Source organism: Daucus carota, chromosome 4 (genome assembly GCF_001625215.2).
Source record: "Daucus carota subsp. sativus chromosome 4, DH1 v3.0, whole genome shotgun sequence".
In the NCBI taxonomy this organism is placed as follows: Eukaryota; Viridiplantae; Streptophyta; class Magnoliopsida; order Apiales; family Apiaceae; genus Daucus; species Daucus carota.
The window spans coordinates 16,034,628-16,056,265 of record NC_030384.2 but is presented as its reverse complement, the minus strand read 5'-3'; the positions used below and the strand labels follow the sequence as shown (position 1 = coordinate 16,056,265).

Sequence of the window (21,638 nt, the reverse complement as noted above, 5' to 3'; positions counted from 1 at the left end):
TCGGAGATCTACACTTCCTTCCATAAAGAGCTTCGTACGGGGGCATTCCAATGCTGGCATGATAACTGTTATTATACGAAAACTCAACCAAAGGCAAATGCTCGTCCCAATTTCCTTTGAAGTCTAAAGCGCAAGACCTTAACATGTCTTCGATAGTTTGAATTGTACGCTCGCTTTGTCCGTCCGTTTGTGGATGATAGGCAGTACTCATCTTGAGTCGGGTTCCCAAATGTTCTTGAAATTGCTTCCAAAATCTAGAATTAAAACGAGGGTCTCGATCTGACACAATAGATACTGGAACTCCATGACGAGTAACAATCTCTTTCAAATACATGTGAATCAGCTTGTCCATTGAGAATCTCTCGTTAATTGGCAGAAAATGAGCCGACTTGGTCAACCGATCAATTATTACCCAAATAGCATCATGATTAGATTTCGTCCTTGGCAATCCAACTATAAAGTCCATTGCAATGTGCTCCCACTTCCATTCTGGTATCTCCAACGGCTGTATCAATCCACTTGGCTTCTGATGTTCAGCTTTTACCCTTTGACAAGTGTAGCATTTACTGATCCATTGAGCAATTTCCTTCTTCATGTCTGGCCACCAAAAGTTTTGCTTCAGATCTTGGTACATTTTTGTGCTTCCGGGGTGAATAGAAAACTCTGAATTGTGAGCATCCTTCAAAATTTCATTCTTCAATTCCTCCACATTTGGTATCCAAATTCTTGATGAAAATCTCAAGATTCCTTGGTTGTCTTTCTGTGTGCAGATTTCTTCTCCGGTTAACTCATTCATCTTTTCATTCATCACTTCTTCTTGGCACTTCTTTATCTTCTCTATCAATTCAGGCTGAAAGGTCATGGTATGAATCATTTCTGTAGGTGCACTAGGAGCTCGAATTTTAATTCCCATCTTCTCAAATTCCTGTGATAGTTCTTGAGCCATGGTCAACATATTCAACCTTTCTTTGCGACTTAACGCATCTGCTACTACGTTCGCCTTTCCGGGATGATAGTTAATCGTGCAGTCGTAGTCTTTAATCAATTCCAACCATCTTCGCTGCCTCATGTTCAACTCTTTTTGCGTGAAAATGTACTTCAAGCTTTTGTGATCCGTGAATATTGCACACTTCTCGCCATAAAGATAGTGTCTCCAAAGCTTCAGGGCAAACACAATTGCTGCCAATTCCAAGTCATGAGTCGGATATCTTTGTTCGTGTGGCTTGAGTTGTCTTGACGCGTAGGCTATCACTTTCCCGTGTTGCATTAAGACACAACCTAATCCCTTGTACGACGCATCACTGTAGATAACAAATTCTCCTTGATCATCTGGCAAAGCCAAAACTGGAGCGGTGACTAATCTCTGTTTCAACTCTTGAAAACTCTTTTCACATTTATCGGTCCATTCAAACTTCTCATTCTTCCGAGTCAATCTTGTCAACGGTACTGCAATCTTCGAGAAATCCTTCACAAACCTTCGATAATATCCGGCCAATCCCATGAAACTTCTAACTTCAGTTGGGGTCTTCGGCCTCTCCCAATTCATCACAGCTTCTATCTTTGCTGGATCCACTCGAATACCTTCACTTCCAATAATATGCCCTAAAAACTGCACTTCTCGTAGCCAAAATTCACATTTTGAGAACTTTGCATACAACTTCTCCTTTCTTAAAGTTTCCAAAGCTATCCTCAGATGTTCAGCATGTTCCTCTTTAGATTTCGAGTATATGAGAATATCGTCGATGAATACAATGACGAACTTGTCTAAATACTTCTTGAATACACGGTTCATCAAATCCATGAAGGCGGCTGGTGCGTTTGTCAATCCAAATGCCATAACTAGAAACTCATAATGCCCATAACGAGTTCTAAAAGCGGTCTTCGGAATGTCTTCCGGCTTAATCTTCAATTGATGATATCCCGAACGCAAGTCAATCTTCGAAAAGTAAGTTGCTCCTTTGAGTTGATCAAATAAGTCGTCGATTCGAGGCAAAGGATACCTATTCTTGATTGTTAACTTGTTCAATTCTCTATAGTCGATGCACAATCTCATGCTTCCGTCCTTTTTCTTCACAAAAAGAACTGGAGCTCCCCACGGGGATACACTCGGCCTTATAACTCCTTTGTCTAACAATTCTTGCAATTGCTTGGCCAACTCTTTCATTTCTGCCGGTGCCATTCGATACGGTTGCTTTGAAACTGGTTCCGTGCCGGGTGCTAAGTCGATAGAAAACTCAATTTGACGGTCGGGAGGCAATCCAGGAAGATCGTCAGGAAATACATCCAGAAATTCATTAACTATCGGAATACTTTCTATGTTCGGCGTCTCTTTAGATCTTTCAATTACATGAGCCAAATAACCTTCACAACCTTGCCTTAACAACTTCTTAGCTTCAATTGTCGTCAAAAATGTCTTAGCTTGTTTCTGCCCTTTGAATTCTACTTTCTTGCCTTGAGGAGACTTAAGGATTATCTTCTTCTTCTTACAATCTATTTGAGCACCATTTTCTGCTAACCAATCCATACCTAATATAACATCAAACTTTCCTAATCGAAAAGGTATAAGGGAAGCAGGAAAACTAAAGCCAGAAATCTCTATAGTACATCGGGGGCAAATACTTCTAACAGATACTTGTTCTTGATTAGCAACAATGATAGATAAGGGTTCAACTAACGGTTCAATTCCACAATTCAACTTGCCAACAAAAGATTCAGATATGAAAGATCTAGTAGCTCCAGAATCAAATAGCACTTTAGCATGGTTGTTGTTGACAGAAAGCGTACCTGCCACAACCTCAGAACTCTGAACAGCATCTTTGATATTCATGTTGAATGTCCTTGCTTGAGCCGGATAAGAGGGATGGTAAACAGGAGTTGCAGACTCAAAAACTTGAGTAGAAGGTAGTTGCAGAATCGGAACAGAAGATGTCATTCCTTGATTGTAAGGGGTAGCTGCCAATTGCATCAACTTGTTAGTTTGAGGAGCTTTACAATCCCTTGACATGTGACCGGTCTTTCCACACTTGAAACATGTAACAGAAGGCTTCGAATTCTGGCACTCGTTTGCATAATGACCTTTCGAGTTGCACTTGAAACAGACAATATCAGCCTTATTACAACTTCCCATGTGTTTCTTGTTGCAGAACTTGCATTCTGAATTTGCTTGTTGACTCCTTTGACCACTCGGTCCTTGAATCTTCCTCACGTTCCTATTATCACCTTTCTTGAATCCTCGGGGACCTCCTTGATTCTGAACTCCAAACTTCTTGAAATTCTTCCCTTTTTGGCTCCCTTGAGCCGAACCTTCACCATTATTCCCAAACTTTCTCTTCTTGTTATCCTTCTCCTTCTGATTCTGATCACTTTCTCCTTCAATCACCATTGCCTTCTGGACCACTTCAGCATATGTGGCCAATTCAAATGCAGCCACTCTGCTTCGTAGCCAAGGCTTCAATCCTTGTTGAAATCTCTTCGCTCTTTTCTCGTCCGTGTCCACATAATCTCCCACGAACCTTGCTAATTCTGTAAACTTCTTTTCATATTCCCCAACAGTCATTCCCTCTTGCTTCAATTCAAAGAACTTCAACTCCATCTGAGTTTGCATATACCTTGGAAAGTACTTGTCTAGAAATATCCTCTTGAATCTATCCCAAGCAATAACCTCACCTTCTTCTAAAGCACGGGCTGACTCCCACCAGTAGTTTGCTTCATCTTTCAGAAAATATGACGCATATTCAACTTTCTTATCATCGGTTACAACAGCCAAGGTGAAAGCCTTCTCCATCTCCTTTAGCCAGGATTGAGCTTCAACAGGGTCTTGAGTTCCTCGGAACTCGGGTGGTTTCACAGCTTGGAAAGATTTGAAAGTAGTAGGTGGTGGTGGTGCTTGTTGTTGTTGCTGGAGTTGTTGTTGAAGTAATTGTTGTTGTTGAGCAAGGGTGACAGATTGTTGGTGAAGAAGTTGCATAAGTTGAGCCAAGGTTGGTGGTGGTTCTTCGGTATTTTCATTGGTGGTGTTGCGGGCTCTTCGAGGAGGCATGATTCTGAATGTAGACAAGAAAAGCTTATTCACAGTTCAATATATGCATACAAGTTATACCAAAGGGGATATTGGGTACAAAGGTATTATTCAAGAGTTATTCACATGGTAACGGTTTATGGTAATTATTATGGCATCATGGTATGTATGTGTATTATTAGAGTCTAAGGTATCATATTGCAAAGGTACAATTATTCGGTCAAAGTCATATCATGGTATATTGGAAAAGTCAAAAAAAATGATCAAGTTCTAAAGGTTTAACATGGCAATTTCTATCTAAGCATGGTACACGTGTAATGACAAAATGAGATAAATAGTCAAAGTGCGAGATTAAACATTAGTTCAAATGATAGGTACGGAACAGTACGGACGGAAATAAAGTGCGAATAAAAGTCTTCCCGAAACAATCCGGGGGTACAAGTACGAAATGGAAAGTCAAAGTACGGATAACATGATAACGGAAATAAAATAGACTAAGGAATAGTCTAGGGGGATGGTGATGATGCTGGTGAAGCTGATGGACTGGCAACTGGCTCACGGAGACTGCTAATCACACGGCGGAGCTCGTCGGTAATGGCGGTCAAAGTGATACGGCTCTCACGCTCGCGGTAGGGTGGAATAGCTGCCAAACGGTCCTCGGCCATACGAATGATCTCGTCGACCCTAGCAATCAAACGGGGACGGTTGCCTTCATCATCAAAGTCCTCACGGTACAGCTGGTCAATCCGGTGCTGGAGAATCGTGTTCTGGCCCTCGAGTCGGTCAGTAAGCCTCACCATCTGCTCGTAAAGCGGGAATGGAACAGTAGCCGGGAATCCGGGACTAGAAGATGACGATGCCTGCCAACAGTTATATATATATATATACGCGGTTATAGTCAAAAGGGTGAGAAAACTTAAAAGATTCTAACGCCCCAAGTCCCACATGATCTAAGTTCATCTTAACCTCTAAATCCTATCTTATATTCATTTATCCTATGTTGTTCAGTGACTCAAACCTGTCGCTCTGATACCAACTGTGACGGACCCAACATAAATATCCGACTAAAGCATGCATATCGATAAATATAATTAAACTACAGAGTTATAAATATTAATCTACAAGTCTAAATCCACACTCCCGGAATCACCAGGAATGAGTATGAACAACAACTAAAGTTATTACAACCCAAATAGAATCCAAATTAAGTCTAAGTCATACTACAGTTTTTAAATCCCAAAAGATTAGAAGAAATTAACTAGGGAACTACGAGTTCCCAACCTGCTCCATCATACGGCGGTAAGCAATCCCGTTGCCTGAGGTGGATTTACGTGCGGTCTGCTTGAAACGGGCCGTTCTCGGGTTTCACTGAAGGGTTATAACAACAACAATATATATATGAGCATAAAGCTCAGCAAGTGAAAACAGTATATATAACAGTTCACAATATGCAAGATAATAAGTGCAAAAGCATCAACAGATATCACAAGGTATAAACACAAGTAAAGGTGCAATGTGGGATATCAATTTATTGGAATTGGAAACACACAGCGCTACGAGCATTGAGGGGTGATTAGCCCACACCAAGCTCCGAACCACATAAAGTGATTCAACCAGGGAGGATCCTCGGCACACATTGGCCATAAACAGACATCAGGCTCCCCGCTACTGATGCTGCAATAATTGACTGGCGCCTCAGTCTTAAGTAAAATATTAACCAATTCCTTTTAAGGTCTTTTCAATTCAATTCATTTTCAAAAAGGGGTCTTTATCAAAGACAAGTTATAAGCAAGGGTGTTTTCAAAATACAAGTGATCTTTCAAAAGTAACGGATGTTATCAAGATCGGGGTTCCAAATGAGATAATTCAGTTTAATGTGGGGTATCAAGTTCTCATTATTCATCAAAGGACTATTGGAGTATAATCATGTGGGTGTAGGGTAATAACATATGAAAAAGGTAATTCAAGTATTAAGGGTATTATTGGAATCCAAAGTTATGATCATGAGGGGTGACAAGGTAATTCAGTCCTAAGTAAACAGTAATTCAACGTTCACAGGGTATACAATTGTAAAACAAGTATAATGGAAGAGTTTCACTTGCCTGAATAAAGCTTACTGAACTCTTGTATAGATGCTTCTAGGGGTTCCTTGCCTGGCCTCCTACTTGCACCTATAATTAATAGTATCCTCGTCACTAACTACCCTTTCGCGTATAAATATATATATACATATATATAAATAAATATATATACATATATATTAAATATACACTTAAACTTAATTAAAACAAGTAACATAATCATCAAGTAATGCACATAACAAGTAAAGCATGGCATTTGGTTACTTAACTTATATTACTGAATATCTCTAATTATTCCTAAGTCAATTAAGCATTTAATCAAGTAGCACATAAGGTCTAAGACCAATACCTCCTAACCATACTCTACTGACCTCTAATTAACAAATTATTAGTAGGGCACACTTGTACCCCACCTCCCAAGACTTACAAGTGAAGTGCAACCTAATTGACTCACTAGTATGCTTACCTTGGCGACACTTGAAGTGCCTTGGTAAAAGAATGCATCTATACTAAGTGAATTGACTTAAACTAACTTGCACTCTCTAATATGACTTAAAACTAACTCATGGACTCAATATGAGGTCAAGGCCTCACTGATGACACACTCAAATGCAATGCATCCTAAGTTGGTACTAGAATGTGACTCCATGTGTGACACTTGTGTTCTTTAGTGGAAATGAGGCATCTCCACTTAGGGTATTGACTCCAAACCAATTTCTAAAGGTTGACACAATCTTAAACTAACATTATGAAGTGGTGTGACTCAAAGGCCTTGCCTATATAGGTCCTTAAAAACTAGTGTACCAAAGTGACCATTCTGCCTTGGCAGTTTGGCACCTCTTGGGGGTTTTGGCAAAAACAAGTGTTTCCACTATGTGCCTTGGTGAAATTGTGACTCTACTGGGTACTTAAGACTTAAATCTAAGTTTTGCACTTGGAATGACACTAAGGCCTTGCTCAGGCCTCCTTGGGTCTCTAATCAAAGTTGGCACAGAGCACCCTGCCCTGCTGTGGGGAATGACACATCTATTTCTCATGGTTTCTAAGGTGCAAAAATCTGCCATGGTGTGTGTGTGTGTCTCCTTCCACCTTAACACCCTCCAAACACCACAAACCAACAAACCAAGCCTCAAATCTTAATCTATACTATACATATACCTACTGACTATTTACACAAGGCAAGTTATCACAAAATTTAACCATCCAAGAGCACAAAACCGAGGCATATATAGAGGTAAAACAGAGCAGAATTTCAGGGGCATATATATATGCATAATTTCGAATATAAAACATGGTAATTCTCACAAATAACTATCATTCATCATTCTAAACTATTATATATGTTAAGAACTAACCATATCTCACAAGAATCATGGCATGCATTACTCAAAAATCACATACAAAGTTCAATTTCATGATATTGCATACGGTTTTCACTTAAAGCAACATGCATCACTAGGGTTCTTATACATAGCTTTATCTCATCATATAACATCAAAATACTGACATGCAAGGGCTGAAATCATACCAAATTCTTACCAAAGCATCACACCCTTCGAATATACAAGAAATCAAACTCAAAAACCATCAAAACTTCAAAAAAACCAAACCATTCCCTCGGCTCTCTTTGAGTTCATTGCCGAGGGTGATGAACAAGTGCTTTTTGGCTAAAATGAGATGTAAAACCTCACCAAAAACACATCAAGATCATCATATAGGAACCTCCAAAATGGTGACTCTAAATCCATAAGGATCAAAGCCCCATTTCGGCTCCAAATTCAACATGCAACATAAGTTCTAACCTCAAGTGAAGATGCAAGCTTAGAGAGTGAAAGTCTTGGCCTCCAAAAGCTTGAAATGAAAAAGAATGGAAGAAAATGGTGGAGAGAGGGGAGGGTTTAGAGATTCAGCCGAGAGGGAGAGAAGAGAGTAGAGAGAAATGAGAGAAATGAGAGAGAGAGGAGTGAAATGAGGGTTTTGGTGGGTGAAAGGGGGTGTGACAAGTGGAGCTATATGCTTGCTTTGACCCCTCTTTTGACTAGAAAAGTGGTAGTGGGTGTAGAAATGACTAGCTTGTCCTTTCCTCAAGTGTTAGTGTAAAATGCATGCAAGGGTAATATAGTCTTTTGATAATTAATAAAAGTGTGATTAAAAGAGTATTAAAAGAATGAGTTTTAGTAAATAAAGTACAAATCGATAAATCATGAAATTAAGATCACAAATAATATGAGATTTTAGAAGTTTAATAAAATAGTTTTCACAAATTTTGGACAAGGAATGAATTTTAAAAGAAATATTACAAGTAAAGCTCTAATAGTCACATTTCACATAAATATAAAACACGAATATAATACACGTAAAATCTCGAGAAAAATATATACAATGAAACGCCATTTTACAAGTTAAAGTTTATCGGCTACTCGCAATTAACAAATATCACTAAATCACATATATCTTTACTATTATTTAATCGGGTAACGGCAACGATCACATTTATTAATGTAAAGTCAAAACCGTCGCAACTAGTAATATTATTTAATCGCGTAGCGAGAACTATTCACCAAAAGTCATATAAGTACGTTCTAACTATAATCGAAAGTCACGTAACAATAAACGAGTCAATTCACATAATTTGGCAATTAAAACACGAAATTTAATATATCACCAAAATGAAATACTGTAATATATATAAGTCAAATATTACAGGCGTTACATAAATATTTATGAATTTAACTTTAATTCATTAAAATGAATTAACTTAAAAACTAATATTTATGCTTAATTAATTTTGAAAAATACAAAATAGACACAAATAATTATCTAAATGCTTGAAAAATAATACAGGGGAGTATGCAGCACTTAGAAAATTAACAGAGACATATATGAACATGCATAATTACACAGAAAATTATCAGATAATTTACAAACAATTATATAAAATCTAATAAAATACATATAATTACACAGAAAATTCACAAAAATATATAATAATATATAAAACAAATATATAATATATACAAAGAGAATCATGGCATATTTAACATCCCTAGCTCACAAACCAACTTAGAGAAAGTGGATTCATCAAGTGGTTTAGTGAAGATGTCAGCAATTTGATCAGCCGTGGGTACAAAATGTAACACCACAGTTCCATTCATGACATGTTCTCGAATAAAATGATACCTGATATCTATGTGCTTGGTCCGGGAGTGTTGCACTGGATTGTTTGAAATGGCTATGGCACTAGTGTTGTCACAAAATATAGGAATTTTGTCGACAGAAATACCATAATCATTTACTTGAATCCTGATCCAGAGAATCTGAGCACAGCAACTGCCAGCAGCTATGTATTCAGCTTCAGCAGTAGAAGTGGACACTGAGTGTTGCTTCTTGCTGTACCAGGAAACCAATCGACGTCCTAGAAATTGACAGCTTCCAGACGTACTCTTTCGATCAATCCTGCAACCTGCATAATCAGAATCTGTATAGCCGGTTAAGTCAAAACCAGTATTCTTAGGGTACCAAATACCTAAACCAGGTGTACCCTTAAGATATATCTAAAGATTCTTTTGACGGCTATAAGATGTGATTCCTTAGGATCAGCCTGAAACCTAGCACATAAACATGTTGCAAACGATATCTGGTCTACTTGCAGTAAGATAAAGTAATGAGCCAATCATACCTCGATAGCTTGTAATATCAACTTTCTTACCAGATTTATCCTGGTCAAGCTTTGTGGCAGTGGCCATGGGTGTCTTTGCCGGAGAAGAGTCTTCTAGATTGTACTTTCGCAGAAGATCTCTGACATATTTTGATTGGCAAATGAATATTCCATCTTCCTTTTGGCTTACTTGAAGACCAAGGAAGTAGGACAGCTCACCCATCATACTTATCTCATAGTTAATCTGCATTAACTTAGTAAACCTCTTGCACAAGTTATCGTTAGTAGAACCAAATATTATATCATCAACATATATTTGAACAAATATCATATCATTATCATGCAATTTGTAAAAGAGAGTTTTGTCTATGACACCTCTAGTAAATTTATTCTCAATTAAAAATTCAGAGAGGGTGTCATACCATGTCCTTGGTGACTGCTTGAGCCCATAGACAGCTTTGAATAGGAAGTACACAAAATCAGCAAACTCTGGATTTTCAAAGACAGGGGGTTGTTCCAGATATACTTCTTCTTCTAGCTTTCCATTCAGAAATGCACTTTTCACATCCATCTGATAAACCTTGAAGTTGGAGTGTGCAGCAAATGCAAGAAATATTCTGATGGCTTCAAGACGAGCAACTGGAGCATAGGTTTCATCGTAATCAATTCCTTCTTCTTGAGAATAACCTTTTGCAACCAGTCTGGCTTTGTTTCTCACAACAATGCCATCACCATCTAACTTGTTACGGAAGACCCATCTAGCTCCAATTGTAGACTTTCCTTTTGGTCTTGGAACCAGGGCCCAGACTTCTTGTCTCTCAAATTGATTGAGTTCTTCTTGCATGGCAAGAACCCAATCAGGATCAACAAGTGCTTCTTCTATTTTCTTTGGTTCTAGTTGAGATAGAAACCCAGAGAATAAGCATTCATTTGTCGTAGCACTTCTAGTCCTTACACCAACATCAGGATCACCAATCACTATTAGAAAAACGTCAATAAACATCGGTTAAACACCGATGTCTATGAAAACCAAAAAACGATGTCTTTGTGGGCGATGTTAAAGGTCACCCCATTTAACATCGGTTTTAAACTGATGTAAAAGATGACAATGACATCGTTTTTTCAGTTGGAAACTGATATATATCTCTTGATGTTAAATTTCTAATGCACATCTATTATTTATATATTATTATAATATGATCTTTTTATCAATTTAAAGATATGCAAGACAAGCAAAAATCTTCCATTTGCATAGTAAACTGATGTTACTAACATATCTCACATCGATTTAAGAAATAAACCGATGTTAGTAGATCCTTTAACATCGTTTCTTGACCTGGAACTGATGGCTAAGTAGAATGCACTGATGTCTATCAAATTAATAACATCATTTCCTTTTTATACGCCGTTGTGTAAAATGGGTTGCACTGATGTTGATTACCTGCTTTTAAAATCGGTTGCTTTTTAAATCATGATGTCTGATTTATCTGCTTTTAAAATCGGTTGCTTTGTAAGAAATGATGTCAGATAACCTGCTTTTTTTATGCAAATTTTAAAAACAGAGCTGCCAAAAAATTACCAAAACCTAAATACTACAAATCAAACAACCAAAATCGGTTGCTTTGTAAGAAATGATGTCTGATAACCTGCTTTTTTATGCAAATTTTAAAAACAGAGCTGCCAAAAAATTACCAAAACCAAAATACTACAAATCAAACAACCAAATTAACATCCAAACAATCTCCAAATATATATACCAATTGTCATTCTCCTAACCAACTTCTACTACACATCCAAACATCCACCAGCATCCAAATTAACATCCACCATAGCATCCAAAAATCAATAACACCAATATATCCCAACAGTATACTAAACCATCAAACATCAACTACTACTACTACTTGACATTAATTCATCCATGATTTTTAAGTTCTAACTGTACTAGCTAGCTAGCTACGATATCCGAAAACATTCAAGCGAAATATATAGAGCTGTTTTTAGATTGCAAGACAAGTACTACCGGTCACCAGCAGCTACATGATGGATTGGATATAATCAAGCGTCTCATAGCGAACGACGTCAAGCTCCTCCCTTGTATAAGTCTTGCGACTCTTTAAAGCCCACTGGAACACAAATAAACCTATGTCATTCCTTAACCAACTGAAAAACTTATATACTACAAAATTGAGTACTGTAAAAGATTAAATACTGCTGCCCTATATATACTTGAGTACTGAAAAACTTATAAACCTTGTCTAGCAGCTTCATCTCCTCGTCCGCAACTAAATCTTTCATATAACGCATGACCACATATCCACATTCTGTACCGCCTGGTTGTTTAGGGCAGCCCTATACATTCCAAAATTTTTTTAATGACACTAGACATTTCACAAAAAATGAAAAATTACAAATCAAATAAATACTCACTAGAACGTTTTTAACTTTGGGATTCTTGTTTACCCGTCCTTCCTGGGCATTAAAAGATCTCACTGCTCTGTAAAATGTATAATTACAAAATACAATGTCAAATCAAGAAATTACCCATTACATTATATATATTATTATAAATTGAAGTAAAAAATTACCGCATTAAAGCCTTTTCAAGGTCCTGGGGATGTGGATAATGAGGCAATGGATTAAGGATGAAAATTTCTGACTCCCAAAACACAATCAATATCCAATGCAAACTGTTTTCATTATATATAAACTAAAGTGAGAATTTAAACTGTTTTCATTATAATATCTAATATTATAATTAATTTACCAACAACTATATATATGACTAATCAAGGCGATACAATATTGTAAAACAGGACGCATAAAAAAGAGACGTACTTGTAGTTAAAAGGCAAAAAGTTCATGCGAAGAACTCCGTCTTTCAGCCTTTGCACAACATAATCATTAAATTCATCATTGAGCTTGTACGTGGATGGATGAAGAAAAGAAAACATCGCTGACAAATCTCTACTCGGCGTATCCCGAAACAATGAATACAAATCCTAAAAATACAAACAAAAAATTACATTTGGTGAAGAAATATCATTACTATATAAAATTAGACCAGATTCGAAAAGAATATAAAAAAGAAGCTTACGCCATGTATGTTGATATAGCAGACTGTCCAATCATTCTAAACTCTAGCAATGCAAGTACATTCTCTTCAAGTAGATAAATCGTTCGTTCAATTCCAAAAATTTCAAAATCACATGGAACCGGTATTGAGTTTCCACTTTCCTTCATGACTGTCGATGCAAATTTGTACAACACCCTAAAACGAGGAGGCACACTGTCCTTTGGCTTCACAGAATTAAATGCTTTATGCACTCTCTCGACCTCAGTCATCTTCCGCACCTTTTTAATTCTCTGTAAATAAACATTTAAGCATAGAAGTCGTATTATTACTAAAGTGCAAATTTGAAAACAAATATAATATTACAAATATAATATTATTACTAAAGTGCAAATTTGAAAACAAACATAATATTACATGTATATTATAATATATACCTCAGAACTAGTACATGTATATTATAATATATACCTCAAAATTTAAACTGTTTATTTAAATTATATACCTCCGATCCAGTACTGGAGATGTAGCTGATCATGTCTTTGGGCCATGCTAAATGAGAACCGATGGCTTGGTGGACGGTTTCTATCTCACCAATTACAGGAACAGGCACCAAAGCATCGTCCTGAATGCTTCCGTCCACACTAACACGAACAAATCCTGGTTGTAGAGGCACTCCATGAACCGATGTACTCAATCCATCTTCCTCATCAAAAACAACACCAAAAGCTACCTTATTATCGATGTTGTCCACTGCCAGTTCATATTTGCGAGGACCCTAGTTTAAAATTATACATCAAAATAGACACATTACATTACCGTTACAAAAAATTTAATTATATTCGACATTATCAAACAAATGAATCAAGTAAACACTGTAACTGTATACCTTTTGTTCCGGAGGACCAGGAGGAGGAATAATAACCAAATCAGCACCCTCTTTATCCTCATCGGTCATCAATTCATCTGCCATCAGTTTTTTTGCAACAGGTTGCTTTCTGGTCTTTTGTTCTTGTTCTTGTTCTTTCACCGCCCCTGGACAACTTGCTTTCTCGGAATTTTGATGAATTGGTGAATTTTGATAATTGCCCCCAACAATCAAAGCTTTCAACTCAGCAATTTGCAACTCAAGATTATGAAATTGCTCTTTGGTAATGTGATTCCTCGACTTTTTCGGCAAGTCGAAGTACACAGTTGGAGGTATGAAGTTTCCAACCCCACGAACCCTTCCCGCATGCTCGGGAGTTTCCAATACAGTGGTGAGCACATCCTTAGTTCCATCCGGCTTGAATTCACCATTTTGCTGCTTTTCGAGTAACGAATCCTGTTAAAAAAATGAAATTAATTAGGCATGATATTGAAAATGAAAGAAGTAGAAAATTAGAAGTCTTACAATTTGTTGAATTTTCTGTTTCAGTTTTGGGCTAATATTCCCGTCATTTGGCTTACGGGCATTTTTCCACATAATTGCCCTATCTGGCCTTTCAGCAGGCTCCAACCTCCCTGATCGTATCTATAAAAAAAATTAACACATTCATACAAATAAAAATGTGAAAACTATAATTTAAATGATAAGACTCTTACTTCTTCTTCTTCCAATCCGATGTATCCTTTTCTTGACACTCGGTGTGGATATTTCCGTTTTCCCACTCTCTCACTCTGTTTTCTATTCTCTTCCTGTATACAAACATATCTTGTTACTTACTAACAAGTAATGCAATTTTACTAACAAGTAATACAAACAAATTTTTAGTAACAAGTAAAGCACACCTGCCAATCTTTTGTGACTCTAACTGCAACGAATCGTCTCCATGCTTTCTTACCGACAAAAGCATATTGTTTTGGTGGCTTCTGTAGCTTCTTCTTCTGTCCAACATAAGGCAGCACATATTCCGCTGTCAATTTAGCCTTGAAATTTCTCCATTTTGCGCCTGCCGACTGTAGAATCCTCTTCCGACTTTCAGGAATCAGCTCGAATGTATCCTGAAGCACAAATTTAACAAGTTCAGACAATACAAATTCTATAAATAAAAACCATGACAGTACAAATTGTAACTGACGTACCTCAAGATCATTCCATATTTTCTCTTTTAATTCAGGGTCAACCTTTGGCCAACTTGGAATGTCGATTGGCACCATTGTCCTTGCTAGCATGCCTATATAGGACTGCAGTTTGTGCCGTTCGTCTCCAACTGGAACTGCAACTTGATTGAACCGTAAATTCAATTTCTCTCCCTTCGCTTTCTTCATCACCACTTTGTGCATAGCACAAACACCTCGTGCTGCTCCAGATGACCTTTTTTTAGATTGTGTACTACTTTCTGTGGGTTGTGGAGCCGTCTGGCGGGAAACAATGGTGTCCGCTGGAGTAACGGGGTCAGGCTCTGGTATTCCTGGATTCTCTTCCAGGAGAGCTGGGGATTCATTTATGTGCTTCTTCTCATCCAAGGATTCTTTAGACTGTTCTTTAGCTCTTTTCTCTTTCTTTACCATATTTCCTGCATTCACCACATGGAGTAGGAATATACAAGAGATACAATCAAAATAAATAGAAATAAGGCTATAAACAGTGAAAAGAGATACAATTAACCAAATGGAGTAGGAATAAGAGATACAATTACCAATGACTACACATAATTTAAGACAATACTATTGCCACACAAAAAGATTCAGTTTTATATTTATGGAATATATTGCAACAGGTTCATAACAATCCATAACAATTTTGCAACAATCAAAAGTAGCTGAGAAATATATTTTTGAATAAAGATATTTCTAGACTTAAAAGCTGATAAATAAACTTCTTCAGGAATTTTAAGCCTCTAATCACTTCTTCAGCCAGATTCCCTCGCCATCCTTTCTTTTATTGCCAGCATTAGACTCTTCATCGTCATCAACACCAAGATCAACTATGGGGATGTTAGAGCAGAATGGGGGGTTCTCCAAGATCGTATCTCCAAGATCATCATCATTGTAGATCTCGTGATAATCTCTGTTTGTTGAGGTCAATACGACTGACCATTTAGAATCAACGAGATCTTCCACGTAGAAAACTTGTTTCACTTGATGCACAGACACATATTTGTCATTCTTGTGGCCTTGTCGACTATGGTCCACAAGTGTGAAGCCAAGTTCGTCAGCCTTGACGCCTCTGTCACAGTCAGCCCATTTGCACAAGAACAACGGGGCTTTAAATGAGTGGTAATCTAGTTCCCAAATATCTTGAATCCTCCCATAAAATGTCATATCACTTTCTACGGGATTTAAATCCTTAGCACTCGAAACTTGGACAGTTTTAGCAACTAAAGAGACTCCACTATTTTGAACAACCCTAGCATTGTCTCGTTCCTCTGTGAAGTATCGGATCCCATCAACTAAATACCCATCAAAAGTTAAAACATTGAATGATGGTTTGCCTGCTAGCCACCTTATCGTTTCTGAAACACCTTCGACTTTCTCATTTAATTCAGTAATAACTTTGTTCTGAAACCAATCAGCAAACAACCTATTATGCTCCCCAATCATCCACTGAATAGACTTTTTCTTTCCCTCATAAAGTTTTTCAAGCAACTCCTTATGCATCCTTCGAAAATGCATAAATTAGCTAGTTACAAACTAAAATAATGCTTCAATTCTTACAGAATAAATCAAGAAAAGAAAAAGAAAAGTGGCTTACTTAATATATGGAAACACTTCACTGTTGTTTAAGAGGACGTGTAAATGCGCCTCATCTCGTTCTTTCTCTTCAACAGATTTTATTGTTGCAGCCGAAAGTGGACCAGAAAGTTTGCCTTGGTCCTTCGGCAGACCAGCAGTTGTGAAACTATTTCTAGAGAACTCTGCACAGAATTCTACAGATTCTTCTTTCAAGTATGCTTCGGCTATACAGCCTTCCGGAAAATAACGGTTTCGCACATAACTTTTCAACACTTTATTAAAACGCTCAAATGGGTACATCCATCTATAGAAAACCGGTCCACATAAACGTAATTCCCTGACCAGGTGCACTATTAGATGTATCATTATATCGAAAAAAGAGGGGGGGAATATTTTCTCGAGCTCACATAAGGTTAATACCACATCGGCTTGCAATTTATCAAGTTTTGACACGTCAACAATTTTGTTGCACAGAGTGTTGAAAAAGAAGCAAAGCCTTATTATGCTAACTCTAACATTCTTCGGAAGCACCGAACGAATAGCTACAGGGAGTAATTGTTGAAGAAGTACATGGCAGTCATGAGACTTCATCCCAAATATCTTTAAATCTGCCATGGATACACAATTTCTGATGTTTGAGGAATGCCCATATGGCAGCTTCATTGATGATAGTGACTTCAACACTTCTCTTTTTTCTGCTTTTGTTAGAGTAAAACAGGAAGGAGGCAGATAAGTTTTTTTGACTCCTTGTTTTGGAGCTAAATCAGTCCTAACCCCCATGTCCATCATATCAAGACGAGACGCCTCGCTATCTTTGGACTTGAACTTTAAATTCAATAACGTCCCAATTAGACTATCGCAGACATTTTTCTCCACGTGCATAATATCAAGGCAGTGACGAACATAATGGAATTTCCAGTATTCCAACTCAAAAAATACTGACTTCTTCTTCCAAGCACAGTCCACCTTCTTCGACTTCTTTACTTCATTTCCAAAAGAAAATTTAATGTTTTCTTGTTGTTCTAACACCTCTTGTCCAGAAAGAGGTGGCCTGGGCTGCCCAAACTATTGTTTACCTTTAAAGGCTACTTTATTCTTCCTGTATGGATGATGTCTAGGTAAATACCGACGATGACCTTGGTAACATATTTTCCTACTATAAGGCAAGTACTTAACAACGGTATCATCACCACACACTGGACAACCCAAATAACCCTTGTTGACACAGCCAGACAAATTACCATACGCCGGGAAATCATTAATCGTCCATAACAAAGCCGCCCTTAAAGTGAAAAAAGATTTTGTGAAGGCATCATATACATTCGGTTCACCTTCTTCCCAAAGCTTTTTCAAATCATCAACTAACGGTTGTAAGAACACATCAATGTTGTTACCTGGTTCATGTGGACCGGAGACTAATGTAGTTAACATCATAAATTTCCTCTTCATACATAACCACGGAGGAAGATTATATATTACCAATACTACCGGCCAACAAGAATAATGATTGGTCAGCCCATTGTTATGTGGGTTGATACCATCAGCCGCAAAAGCTAGTCGAAGATTTCTTGGCTCACTTCCAAAGGCAGGCCACCTGTAATCGATATTCCGCCAAGAAGGTGAGTCGGCAGGATGGCGCATCTGTCCATCCTGAATTCTTTGGTTGGTGGAATGCCATGTCAACAACTCAGCTGTCGAAGAAGATTTAAACATCCGTTTAAATCTTGGAATGACCGGAAAGTACCACATAACTTTTGCCGGGACTTTATACCGTTCTCTACCATCCTTACCCACCTTCCAGCGTGAAAGCTTGCACTTTGGACACTCCGAAGCAGTCTCATATACACCCCTGTATAGAACACATTCATTGGGACACGCGTGGAATTTTGTATACTCAAGGCCTAAATTCGAAAGAGTTTTTTTTGCTTCGTATGAGTTAACAGGTAATGTATTATCCTGAGGTAGGAATGAGCCAACTGTCGAGAGCAGATCATTGAACGCACTATCACTAACACCATATCTCGCTTTCCAGTTCTGTAATTTCAACATTGAATCTAATTTTGTGCAGTCGCTGCCCTCAAATAAAGGTTGTTGAGCATCGACAACAAACCTCTTAAAATCATGCGAGTCTTTATCGTAGTCATCACCCACCGAATTATCCCCCGGATTACGATATGCTGCTTCACAAACTGCAGCAGCTTCTGAAGCACCAGCAGCCACCGCTTCTGATGCAGCAACCGCTTCCGATGCGGCTTCAAAGGCTGTAAGAAATGCTTCTGCATTATGCTCCTCTTCCTGAGGGGGCAGTGTGCTACCGGCAGACGAAATACCAGCCTTGCCTCCGTGCCAAATCCAATCAATATACCCGAGACTGAAACCGTTTTCGTAAAGATGACCCCTTATTATTTTTACCGGAAATTTCTTGAAATTGACACATTTGCAGCAGGGGCAAGGTATTTTTTTAGGATTTTTACAGTTTTGCTCGGCGCAAATCAAAAACTTTTCAACCCCGACTTCATACTCCAACGAATCCCTCTCTTTCGAAATCCAATCTTTCTCCATATCTATAGGATAACCTATTTCCTACCTAATTTTCATATCAAATATTTAAAACAAGCAACGTACAATCACAAAAGCATGATCATATATATATATATATATATATATATATATATACACACATAAAATGCAACTATATATTATATAGTATTAAAGAATATAATATATATTATAATATACATGTACTAGTCAGGTTACCCAATTTAGAGCAACAAAAATGAAAACATCATAATAACAACAATACCCAATTCAAACTTAGATTAACATAAAAACATGAAAATATGCTCGATAAAATTACTACTAACAACAATAATATGCTCAACATCATATAATTACAACTGAACTGCAGCATGAGAAATTTAAAAATTAGGAGATGCTCTGTAACATGCACAATAAGAACAATCACTCATCCAATTACAAATTTAAAAATTAGGGTTTCGAAGTGAAACCCCCAATTCTAAAATTAGGGTTTAGAACATACCCAATTCAAGCTGTAACCTCCGAATTAGTTCTAAACTCCCACTTGAACTCCGACTTGAGCTCCGACGACCCTTTAACCTTCAACTTAGCTCTAAACTCTAACCCTTTAACCCGACTTGAACTCCCGACTGGAACTTCGACTTCGACTGGAACCTCGACTTGAGCTACAGAGACAGCCCAGAGAGAGAGAGAGCAGCTTCACAGCTTCACAGCGAGGTGAAAGAGTGACGAGAGAGGAGAGTGACGAGGTGAGAGTGAGAGGAGAGGTGAGAGTGAGAGGAGAGGAGAGCTCGACTGTGTTTTGAATTTTATGTTTTATGTTTTATGTTTTAAGTTTTATATTTTATGTTTTTTATTATAATTTATATTTATTTTTAATTTATTGAGTGAGAGGAGAGGACATTGAAAAGAAAAGAGCGGGGGTGGGAAATTTTGCTAAGGCAAAAAAACAGGGGGAAGTTTTAGGAGGGAATGAATTATTTGGCCAAGGGGGGAAAACGGGGGAAGGCGCGCTTGTTTATTTTTTAGAACAGACTTATAACATCGGTTTGACTAAAACACCGATGTTTATATCAACAAAAGACATCGGTCGTTAAAAACCGATGTGGGAAACACCTTTTACATCGGCGGATAGAGCAACCGATGTCTAAGAGGCGATGTCTATTCTACTTTTTCTAGTAGTGAATAATTAAATCAAAGGGATGATCTCTGCTCCAAATCCTTTCCCTTGGAAGATGTGTCCTTGATGATTCGGCAGTATTATCATTAGGCTGATGTGCATGACTAGTTGATCCACCAGCTCCCCCTGAGTTGTTGCCAGGTTGACTTGATGATCCACCACTAGCATCAGTGGAATCTCCAGCATTATTGCCATTTCCTCCACCATTGCCTGGATCATTATCATTGTTGTCATCACCTGTTGCAACCTCAGGTGGCACATCATCATCTGAATCAGAATCTGGAAAGTTATCAAACTTCAGAGATTCAGATGGATCAGCAAATTGTAAACTTGGTAGTTTAGTGTCATCAAATGTAACATTGACACTAACTTTCACTGACAGAGAATCAATTACAAAAACTCTATAAGCATTATTTGTATAACCAACAAAAATTGCTTCAGATGCCTTTGGCTCAAACTTGTTCAAGTTCTCTTCACCATCCTTGAGAACAAAACACTTGGCTCCAAAAACATGAAGATGTTTGACATATGGTTTCTTGTCGTTATACAAATGAAATGGAGTTTTCATATGATCCTTGTTGATCAAAGTTCTGTTCTGGGTGTAGCAGGCAGTGCTCACAGCTTCAGCCCAAAAGTACAGAGGAAGCTTTGCTTCATCAATCATTGTTCTAGCAGCTTCAATCAGTGTACGATTCTTTCTTTCGACGACTCCATTTTGTTGAGGAGTTCTTGGTGCTGAATATTGCCTTCTAATTCCCTTTTCAGAGTAAAAGTTGATTAGAGTTTGATTCTTGAATTCCGTGCCATTATCTGACCTTACAGCTTTGACTGGCACACCTTTATCCAATTCAACTAACTTTATATGATCAATCACTGTCATCGGGGTTTCATCCTTAGAAGCCAGGAAGTAAATCCAAGTAAATTTCGAGAAGTCATCCACAATGACTAAGGCATATCTTCCTCCATCAATTGATGCAACATTCACGGGGCCAAACAAATCCATATGCAGTAAATGGAGTGGATTTGTAATGGTATTGATGGTCTTGCCTTTGTGAGATGCTCTCTTCGCTTTTCCTTTCTGACAAGCTTCACAAAGATCATCAGATGAGAATTCCAGGGAAGGCAAACCTCTCACTAGATCTCTCTTGACTAGAGAGTTCATGGTTTTGAAGTTGAGGTGTGAGAGTTTCTTATGCCATAACCAACTATCTTCAGCAGACGCTTTGGCGTAGAAACAGTGAACTTCGTTTCCAGGTCCTGAAGACAAATCAGCTACGAATATATTGCCTTTCCTTATGCCACATAGTGAAGGACGTTTATCCTTGATATGTTTAATGATACATATCTCTTTTTCAAAATGAACATAATATCCCTTGTCACAAAACTGACTAACACTCAGGAGATTATGTTGAAGTCCTTCCACTATAGCAATT

The 21,638-nt window shown here is 37.8% G+C and overlaps 4 protein-coding genes across 4 annotated transcripts; all 4 read right to left on the bottom strand.

The window, feature by feature from the left end:
- Window positions 1-11,482: 11,482 nt before the first annotated feature.
- On the bottom strand, window positions 11,483-12,722 carry LOC108222646 (uncharacterized). Its single transcript, XM_064092543.1, has 5 exons — window positions 12,596-12,722; window positions 12,346-12,447; window positions 12,188-12,254; window positions 12,011-12,109; window positions 11,483-11,883 (listed from the first exon to the last, which is right to left on the bottom strand). The coding sequence occupies exons 1-5, from the start codon at window positions 12,709-12,711 to the stop codon at window positions 11,794-11,796; spliced, it is 474 nt and encodes a 157-aa protein (XP_063948613.1). The 5' UTR covers window positions 12,712-12,722; the 3' UTR covers window positions 11,483-11,793.
- Window positions 12,723-12,850: 128 nt separating this feature from the next.
- On the bottom strand, window positions 12,851-14,209 carry LOC135152213 (uncharacterized). Its single transcript, XM_064092056.1, has 3 exons — window positions 13,720-14,209; window positions 13,336-13,608; window positions 12,851-13,123 (listed from the first exon to the last, which is right to left on the bottom strand). Exons 1-3 carry the CDS (start codon window positions 13,801-13,803, stop codon window positions 12,851-12,853), a joined length of 630 nt encoding a protein of 209 aa, XP_063948126.1. The 5' UTR covers window positions 13,804-14,209.
- LOC135152212 (uncharacterized) lies at window positions 13,929-19,623 on the bottom strand. The gene is made up of 7 exons (XM_064092055.1): window positions 19,528-19,623; window positions 14,895-15,328; window positions 14,601-14,813; window positions 14,415-14,507; window positions 14,224-14,343; window positions 14,047-14,154; window positions 13,929-13,934 (listed from the first exon to the last, which is right to left on the bottom strand). The coding sequence occupies exons 2-7, from the start codon at window positions 15,321-15,323 to the stop codon at window positions 13,929-13,931; spliced, it is 969 nt and encodes a 322-aa protein (XP_063948125.1). The 5' UTR covers window positions 15,324-15,328; window positions 19,528-19,623.
- Window positions 15,657-19,049, bottom strand: LOC135152211 (uncharacterized). Its single transcript, XM_064092054.1, has 3 exons — window positions 17,564-19,049; window positions 16,507-17,470; window positions 15,657-16,413 (listed from the first exon to the last, which is right to left on the bottom strand). Exons 1-3 carry the CDS (start codon window positions 19,047-19,049, stop codon window positions 15,657-15,659), a joined length of 3,207 nt encoding a protein of 1,068 aa, XP_063948124.1.
- Window positions 19,624-21,638: the final 2,015 nt, after the last annotated feature.

What these genes read in the sequence shown, in the direction of transcription:
- LOC108222646 (XM_064092543.1), bottom strand. Translation starts at nt 12,711, where the DNA reads ATGTTTTCTTTTCTTCATCCATCCACGTACAAGCTCAATGATGAATTT. An exon ending in CTTGAAAAGGCTTTAATGCG is followed by an intron (nt 12,255 to 12,345) that starts GTAATTTTTTAC and finishes TACATTTTACAG; the next exon opens with AGCAGTGAGATCTTTTAATG. An exon ending in CCAAAGTTAAAAACGTTCTA is followed by an intron (nt 12,110 to 12,187) that starts GTGAGTATTTAT and finishes TGGAATGTATAG; the next exon opens with GGCTGCCCTAAACAACCAGG.
- LOC135152213 (XM_064092056.1), bottom strand. Translation starts at nt 13,803, where the DNA reads ATGGCAGATGAATTGATGACCGATGAGGATAAAGAGGGTGCTGATTTG. An exon ending in CTGGTCCTCCGGAACAAAAG is followed by an intron (nt 13,609 to 13,719) that starts GTATACAGTTAC and finishes ATTTTAAACTAG; the next exon opens with GGTCCTCGCAAATATGAACT. An exon ending in TCTCCAGTACTGGATCGGAG is followed by an intron (nt 13,124 to 13,335) that starts GTATATAATTTA and finishes GTTTATTTACAG; the next exon opens with AGAATTAAAAAGGTGCGGAA.
- LOC135152212 (XM_064092055.1), bottom strand. Translation starts at nt 15,323, where the DNA reads ATGGTAAAGAAAGAGAAAAGAGCTAAAGAACAGTCTAAAGAATCCTTG. An exon ending in TCGGATTGGAAGAAGAAGAA is followed by an intron (nt 14,344 to 14,414) that starts GTAAGAGTCTTA and finishes TTTTTTTTATAG; the next exon opens with ATACGATCAGGGAGGTTGGA. An exon ending in AACAGAAAATTCAACAAATT is followed by an intron (nt 14,155 to 14,223) that starts GTAAGACTTCTA and finishes TTTTTTTAACAG; the next exon opens with GATTCGTTACTCGAAAAGCA.
- LOC135152211 (XM_064092054.1), bottom strand. Translation starts at nt 19,049, where the DNA reads ATGGAGAAAGATTGGATTTCGAAAGAGAGGGATTCGTTGGAGTATGAA. An exon ending in GAATAAAGTAGCCTTTAAAG is followed by an intron (nt 17,471 to 17,563) that starts GTAAACAATAGT and finishes TTGGAAATGAAG; the next exon opens with TAAAGAAGTCGAAGAAGGTG. An exon ending in GAAGTGTTTCCATATATTAA is followed by an intron (nt 16,414 to 16,506) that starts GTAAGCCACTTT and finishes GCATTTTCGAAG; the next exon opens with GATGCATAAGGAGTTGCTTG.